Raw genomic sequence first — 7889 nt, 5'->3', positions numbered from 1 at the left:
GGGGCCCCCCCCCCCCCCCCCCCCCCCCCCCGGCCAGCCCCTTCGTCATACCTGGACAGTGTCTCTGAGGGTTTATGGGTTCTCACCTCACCACGTGACCGATTCCTCCAGACAGGTTTAGTAAGTGAATCTTCTCACTGCCACCAGGACCCATTCCCTCTCACTTTATTACCAGGAGCCTGCGTCTCTTCCATTAGAACCTCCCCTTCTCTCTCTCTGGCCTCAAGGGGAGGAGCTGGGGTGAGGAGGAGCCAAGAGGAATCCACTCCCCGCATGACAGACGCACACACGTGTGCCCACCTTGGCCTCTAAAGCTGTCCCCACCCCCACCCAGGCGACTCGGAACAGGAGGTGATACTGACCACCAAGACCCCCAAGGCCACGGTGGGGGGCCTGAGCCCCTCCAAGGGCTACACCTTGCAGATCTTCGAGCTCATGGCCTCCGGGCGCGTCCTGCTGGCTCGGAGGGAGTTTGTGAGTAAGTCTGCCTTCCGCCAGCTGGGTACCCGCTCCTCTGGGCTGGGTCCCACCGTCTACCAGGCCAGTGTCCCACCCTCCTCCAGGCTGCGTTCCAGCCCCAGGGGTGGGTGTGTGTGAAGCAGCTCTGGGCTGACTCATCAGCAAGGCTGCCTTGCCCCTGACACCTTTTGGTGCCTCCCAGGGTCTGGGGGCCCTCAGTACCCACAGATGCGCCCTTGATGGGGTGCGTCTGCAGCTCCCCGGTGCACCCTGCCCTCCACTCCCACCCCGACCGCCCCTTGCTTCTCCCTGCAGTTGAGGAACTGAAGAGTAGCTCCCTGGACAGGAGCAGCCAGAGGAGCCTCAGCTCTGGAGCCCCAGAGCCCACCCCCTCCCTCGTGGGGACCCCAGGCCCCGAGCAGGCTTCGGAGCCCCGAGTTGCCTTCGAGCCAAGCCGGGATCCGCCCACTCCTGGTGGGTCGCATTGGAGAGAGAGTAAGTCTCGGGGAGGAGTGATCTTTGGTTTCTCACATTTCTCACCATGAGGCCGGGAAGTTCCTCCTCATGCCTGACCACACACTCTCCAGCTTTAACCTAAGGCTGCCACGCTCCTGGCTTCACTCAAGCCAGGCCACTGGGAGCATGTGGTCCCACGACCTTTGATCCCTCTGGGAGCCTCCAGCCTGGGTCTGGGGGGTGAAAGGAGTGGGTCATGCTCCCCCAGGAATGGGATCAGGAGGAGCAGAGCTGGTCCAGGGCCCCTGGAGGGAGAGGCAGAACCACACCAGGACAGAAGAGAAGCTGGATAAGGGGTGGGCACAGACGGGGGCAGTGCACTGTGTCTGCCCATAAGGCCCCCGCAGGTGAGGCTGCGCTTCCCCACAGAGCTGGAAGGGCCTGACTTTGTCTCCTCCATCAGATTAGGGTCCTCAGAGGCAGGATTCTGCCTTCCCCTGTCAGGCTTGGAACTGAAGGAAGTGTCTTCCTCTTTAGACTTGGGCGTGTTCCCTCCAGAAGGGTCCTTCGGTCTGGTGCTGTCCTCCCCCCAGGGTGCTGGGCCCTGCTGTCTCCCCTGGACTCAGGCACCCCCAGGGAAGTGTCCCCACCTGTGCAGGCCTCAGACCAGCTGAGCTTCTTCTGTCGGCCTGCTGGAGCTGTCTGCAGTGCCCACCCCCTCCTCTCTGCCCGGTTTGCACCCGGTGGCAATCTGGCTTGGTGTCTGGGTGTGCAGTGGCTACCAGGGTCATGGAGGATGGAGGTGCCCGAGCACCAGGGGGCCTCATGTTAGCCGTGGCGCACCTCGAAGCAGGATCTGCGCAGCGCTGTCTAATCTGGTGGGGCCCGAGGATCTTGCGGTCTTTTTCCCCAATACTGGGCCCAGCCCGACTCACTCCTGTGGCCGGAGCCCCAGGGAAGGTGATCTGGGGGTTGGGACCAGGCCTGGAGCAGTTTGGGGGTCTTGGACCAGTGATGGGCCTCACCTAGCACCTTGCCCGCTCCCTGCCGTCCCAGCTGCCCCCCAGTTTCACTGCCTGCCCCCCACGCCTGCCGACATGGTCTTCCTGGTGGACGGGTCCTGGAGCATCGGCCACAGTCACTTCCAGCAGGTCAAGGACTTCCTGGCCAGCGTCATCGCGCCCTTTGAAATCGGGCGGGATAAGGTCCAAGTAGGTGGGTTCTGGCCGCCCGCCTACTACCCCTCCCTGGCATGGTCCCCACAACTCTGACTGCCCGGTGTGGGCTGTGACCTGTGGGGGTCCCCACAGCAGCCAGGGCTCCCACCTTGGGGGACAGGACGCCTGCTGCATGTGAGGTGTTTGGGGCCACTCCATGTGGAGGCCTTGACTCTGTAGCGGCATCTCCCTGGGGACTGGCTGCTCTGGCCCGGGGAAGCTGCAGAGGCGTGTGCAGCTCCCTGCACATTCAGCCCGAGCCACACCCCTGCCCCTAGGCCTGACACAGTACAGTGGAGATGCCCAGACCGAGTGGGACCTGAACTCCCTCGGGACCAAGGAGCAGGTGCTGGCAGCCGTGCACCACCTCCACTACAAGGGGGGGAACACATTCACAGGTACGGCCCAGCCCGCAGTCCTGAGGGGAACAGATACGGCCAGGCCCGCCACCCACCCCGTCCTGAGGCAGACCTCCTTCTGCAGCCCCCCAGACCCCAGAAGCTTGTGTATAAATCCAGCCCCATCCGCACCTTTGTAAAGGGCATGGTCACCTCCCTGTTTACCTTCAATGGAAGCGAGGGCCCACATCCAGGGCACGGCTCCTCTGTTCCACCAACACTCTGGCTGGCTCCACACCGGCCCCGTCTGGCTGCTCACCTGCAGATAGGGCCCGACTGGGGGATTGGGGCCCCTCTGGGGGCCTCTGCACTGGCAGGCTCTCCCTGCCCCCTCGAGCTGCCGCCCGGCCTCCTGGCAGCCTGCAAGGAAGGAGAGGAGCGCCTCTGCGGTGCGGTTGCTGCCAGCCAAGCACCGGGAGGGGACGCTGGCAGCCGCCTGTCACTTTATTCCCGCTGCTCCCAAGGCCTGGCCCTGACCCACGTGCTGGGACAGAACCTGCAGCCGGCGGCTGGCATGCGTCCAGAGGCGGCCAAGGTGGTGATTCTGGTGACGGACGGCAAGTCGCAGGACGATGTGCACACCGCTGCCCGTGCCCTCAAAGACCTGGGTGTGATCATCTTTGCCGTGGGTGAGCACCGTGTGGCCCCTGGCCCTGGGCTGGACTCTTACAGCCAGGTTGGGCTTGGGTGGCTGCTGGGAGCTGGCATCAGACTCCTGGTCCTGAGCTCAGCTTCCGCGTCCACAGCACAGGCTGCACGCAGAGCCAGGCAGTGCCTGGCACTCAGCGGCAACGGCGCAGGTGGGCAGCGTGGGCGTGGCTGCTCCTTTTCAATCTCCTGCTGCCTGCTGCCTTCCATAGAACCCCCCCGCCCCGCCCTCGTGGCCTGAAGCTCCCTGGTGCGATATTCACCCAGGAGCCCGGGCTGCCCCCGCTAGCCACCGTCCCTGTGCCTGGCAACTCCCGCCTGCTGTCCCCTGGCGAGGAGCTTCCTGGCACCCTCCAGGGCCAGGGACTCATGGGAGAATCAACTCCGTCCTGTGGGGGGGAAACTGCAGATGTTGAGGCAGGAGTCCTCGGGGCAGAGACCCTTCCTTGATGCCCCCAACTCCTCGGGAGCACCTGGCCCAGCACTCGGGTGGCGGTGGGCCGAGGAGTGTAGCCGTTGGCCTCTTCTCCTCTGGCCCAGTCTCCACGGAGACCCGGCCCCCGCTGTGGTGGCCCCGTCGGGTGACCCCAGTGCAGGCCGACTCACCTCCATCCTCACGAGCAGGTGTGAAGAACGCAGATGAGGCGGAGCTGAGGCTCCTGGCGTCCCCGCCACAGGACATCACCGTCCACAACGTGCTGGGCTTCCCGCAGCTTGGCATGCTGGCCGGCCTGCTTAGCCGCCTCATCTGCCAGAGGCTCCAGCGTGGGGGCCTGTGGCGGGGTCCAGGTGAGAGGCAGGGTTGCCCACACAGGCTGCAGCCCCGCCAGCCCCACCTGGCTGCTTGGGCAGAGGGTGGGGGGGTGCTGTGGCTCCCCTGTGGTACTTGAGTCTGGTTCTTGTGGCTCTGAGGGGTCTGCAGCCCCCCCACATCTGCCCTGGGAGGGGCCGGGAACAGCTTTCCTGTCCCTCCTGTGAGTGGCCGCCAGGGGGAGTGTGGACGCAGCCACCCGCAGCGCTGACCCCCGCCCCCACCCACCACCCCAGCAGCGGCGGCTCCCGCCCTGGACACCCTCCCTGCCCCCACCAGCCTGGTCCTGACCCAGGTGACCTCCTCCAGCGTCTGCCTGTCCTGGACTCCAGCCCCGCGGCCGCCCCTCAAGTATCTGATCGTGTGGCAGGCCTCCAGAGGTGGCACCCCCAGGGAGGTGAGACGGCCGGTCTGCGGGCTCCCCGGGCGGGTCCTCCAGGTCGTGAGGTCTGAGGAGCCGAGGGGAGGCCAGGAATAGAGGCCCACAAATAACTGGGTTCAGGCGATAGGGGGATGGCGAGGGGCTGGCGGCCGAGGGACTCACGACAGAGCTGCATCTGGAGGCCGAGGAGGGCAGCGCAGAGGACATTCCGGGGCACTGGGGGCGGGGCCGGACTCAGAGCGGCTTCTCCGTTTGACTGATCGATCGATTGATCGATTGTAATGGGTTGCCCACGCCGTGCCTGGTGCCACTCTCGTAGGTACCGGGAGTCCGGGCCTGCGGGAAGGGGGCACCCTGCGGGCCCTCACCACACCCACACCCCAGCTGACGGAGTTCCTGCCTGACCCCAGCCCCCGGCGCACCCCCTTCCTGCCTCCCTCCTCGCCCACTCTGTTCCAGGTGGTGGTGGAAGGGCCGGCCACCTCCACAGAGCTGCACAACCTGACCTCACGCACAGAGTACCTGGTCTCCGTGCTCCCTGTCTACGAGGGCGGGGTCGGCGAGGGCCTGCAGGGCTTGGCGACCACAGGTAGGTGGGAGCCGGGGGGGGGCCAGGTTCTGGGTGGGAGGCCCACTCTCGGCTGCCCCTTGGAGCCTGGCACCCAGGGCAGTGTAGCCAGCAGCCTGGGTCTTAACTACTCACAGTTGGCACCATCCCCAGCTTACTGTGTGACCAAGGCTGTCACTGGGCCTCTCTGACCCTCAGTGCTAGACCGTTTGTGTCCCCACCTCAACCATAACCACAGCCCAGCCTGCTTCCTGTCCACACTGTGTATGGAGTTCCCCGCTGCTTGGCCCCCAGCATGTGGCGAAGCTCGCTGGGTTCTTGGACCCCTGGGGACCGCCGTGAGCTCTGCTGCAGTAGCTTTGTTGAGATGCACTGTCTACCCATTCCAAGTGCACGGCCCAGTGCCATAGCCACAGTTCATCTTAGGTCATTTCGCCCCCCAGAGGAACCCCTGCACCTCTAAGCTCCTTCCCCTCTGCCCCGCCCAGCTCTGGCGACCTCAAGCCCGGCTTCTGTCTCTGGACGGGCCCGTCCCGGATGTTTTGCGCAGGTGAAGTCACGCCGGGCGGCCTTTGGTGTCTGGCTGTTTCCCGAGGCCCTTCTTACCCCCAGAGGCCACGTTCCTGCCATGGCCTCAAGGCAGATGGCCTTACACAAACCTGCAGGGTGGCCTTGTGTCCCCAGAGCTTGAGCCACAAACTCGGCCCAGGGTGGAGCCTGAGAGGCACCACTTCAAATCCCACGTGTCTACTGCGTGGTGGCCGCCCCCGCCACTCGTGTGCGTGGTGTGATCTCTCTGTGGGCTCCCTTCCTAAAGTGCCCCCTCACGGCCCCCAGCACCTCTGCCTCCGCCCCGGGCGCTGACCCTGGCTGCACTGACGCCCAGAACCGCCCACCTTACCTGGAAGCCCTCAGCGGGGGCCACCCACTACCTGGTGCAGTTGTCTGCCTCCCCAAAGGGGGAGGAGGAGGAGAGAAAGGTGAGCTGGGCCGGGGTGGGGAAGCAGGGGAGTGCAGCAGAGGGGCTGGGGCCGGCCTGGATGGGAGTACCCAGTCATGCCTCTGCAGGTGCAGGTGGGGCGGCCCGAGGTGCTGCTGGATGGCCTGGAGCCGGGCAGGGACTATGAGGTCTCAGTGCAGAGCCTGCGGGGCCTGGAGGCCAGCGAGGCCCGGGGCATCCACGTCAGGACGCGTGAGTGCCCGGATCCCGGGGCAGGTGCCTCATCAGGTTCCTCAGCCTTCCATGGCGGGGGGGGCCTCAGGCCCCTTGGTCCCAGCCACTGCCCACCCCTGCCCCATCCATGGAGGCCGCGTGCTGCCCTTGAGCCTCTGCTGTGCTCTGCAGCCCCCCTGGCCCCCCCGAGACACCTGGGCTTTTCGGACGTGAGCCATGACTCAGTGCGAGTGTTCTGGGAGCGCGCCCCCAGGCCCGTGCGCCTGGTCAGGGTAACCTACATCTCCAGCGAGGGCAGACACTCGGGGCAGGTGAGAGCAGAGCTCGCCAGGGCCCGAGTGCCTCGGGGTACCACAGGGCCCTGTCAGCAGGCATGGGGTGGATCCAGCCATCAAATAACACGCTTAAAACCACGGCCGCCACGAGGCACAGCGCAGGCACCTGCTGTGGGGCAGATGCAGGTGTGGGGGCCGTGGGGGGCCAGGCGGGGGAGGCCCCACCCAGCAGGCCATCCTGCAGCTCTGTGCCCGGCCTGGGTCTCTACCCAGCAAGGGCTCCAGGCACCTGCTGCACCCGCCACGTCTCCCACCTAACCACTACAGACAGAGGCTCCTGGGAACGCCACCTCAGCCACGCTGGGGCCCCTCTCTTCCTCCACCACCTACACCGTCCGCGTCACCTGCCTCTACCCTGGGGGTGACTCCTCCACGCTGACCAGCCGGGTCACCACCAGTGAGTGGGGAGAGGTCGGGCTGGGGTCCAGCGGGGTCCTGCCTCCTTCTGCCCCGCTGGACAGTTCACATCAAGCGTTTTGGGTGCCTGCTCTGGACCAGGGCTGAGCCAGGTGGGGACGGGCACCCGGACGGGTGTGATAGGTTTTCCTGGGTGTGGCTGCCCCTCCTCTGAGGCGCCCAGGCTCAGGGGCTGCACCCCAGCCTCTGTCTCCACTTCCTTCAGAGAAAGTGCCCAGTCCCAGCCAGCTGTCCATGACGGAACTGCCAGGGGACGAGGTCCGGCTGTCGTGGGTGGCCGCAGCCCCGTCTGGCGTCCTCATGTACCAGATCAAGTGGACGCCCCTGGGAGAGGGCAAGGCTCACGAGGTGGGCGGGGTGGGCTTCTCCCTCAGAGGCGCTCCCCATAGGCCCTCGTCCAGGGCTCAGAGCCTTGTGTGTGCCCGCCTGTCTGTGTACCTGTCTGTGCGCCGGCTCCCCCAGCCTAAGGACCCCGCTGCACCCGATGACCCTGGGCTCTTCTCTCCCTAGATCTCTGTCCCAGGGAACCTCGGCTCAGCTGTCCTGCCTGGCCTGGGGAGGCACGTGGAATATGATGTCACCATCCTGGCCTACTACAGGGAGGGGACCCGCAGCGACCCTGTGTCCCTCCGCTATGCCCCCTGTAGGTGCCCCTCCGCTTCCCCTCTGCCGGGTGTGGGGTGGGGCAGGGATGGCCCTGGGGGACCCCGACTCACCCGCTCCACAGGTCCAGGACTCCCAGAACTGCTGGCAGGCAGGCTCCCGGAGCCCCGACCTGGGCCTGGTCACTGGAGTCTGCAGGGCTTCCTTGAGTCCACATGGGGACACGTGTTCCCCAGTGGCTGAGTGTACAAACCATGTAGTGTCTCGAAGAGCAGCCCAGGCAGCAGCCTTGGTTGGGGGGTGTGGTGGGGGCCCTGGCAGGAGCGTGGTGTGGCAGGAGTGTGGTCTGGGTGTGGTGTGGCCTGGGTGTGGCATGGTGGGGTGGGGAGTGGGTGGGGTGTGGCATGGCTGTGGCAGGGGT

General features: G+C 66.0%; 1 protein-coding gene across 1 annotated transcript in view; it reads left to right on the top strand.

Annotated features, from left to right (window-relative positions):
• The window catches only part of COL20A1 (collagen type XX alpha 1 chain), a 34027-nt gene that overhangs the window by 9241 nt on the left and 16897 nt on the right, over positions 1-7889 (top strand). The window contains exons 4-17 of the mRNA XM_032257019.1: positions 335-478; positions 775-933; positions 1972-2130; positions 2411-2530; positions 2995-3159; positions 3803-3967; positions 4229-4386; positions 4831-4960; positions 5777-5919; positions 6008-6131; positions 6285-6424; positions 6716-6845; positions 7071-7213; positions 7376-7508. Coding sequence (XP_032112910.1) covers positions 335-478; positions 775-933; positions 1972-2130; positions 2411-2530; positions 2995-3159; positions 3803-3967; positions 4229-4386; positions 4831-4960; positions 5777-5919; positions 6008-6131; positions 6285-6424; positions 6716-6845; positions 7071-7213; positions 7376-7508 — 2013 coding nt within the window. The remainder of the gene's footprint in view (positions 1-334; positions 479-774; positions 934-1971; positions 2131-2410; positions 2531-2994; positions 3160-3802; positions 3968-4228; positions 4387-4830; positions 4961-5776; positions 5920-6007; positions 6132-6284; positions 6425-6715; positions 6846-7070; positions 7214-7375; positions 7509-7889) is intronic.

This window comes from Sapajus apella, unplaced genomic scaffold (genome assembly GCF_009761245.1).
Source record: "Sapajus apella isolate SASKATOON/1434 unplaced genomic scaffold, GSC_monkey_1.0 scaffold96, whole genome shotgun sequence".
In the NCBI taxonomy this organism is placed as follows: domain Eukaryota; kingdom Metazoa; phylum Chordata; class Mammalia; order Primates; family Cebidae; genus Sapajus; species Sapajus apella.
This window is presented reverse-complemented; position numbering and strand designations above follow the sequence as displayed.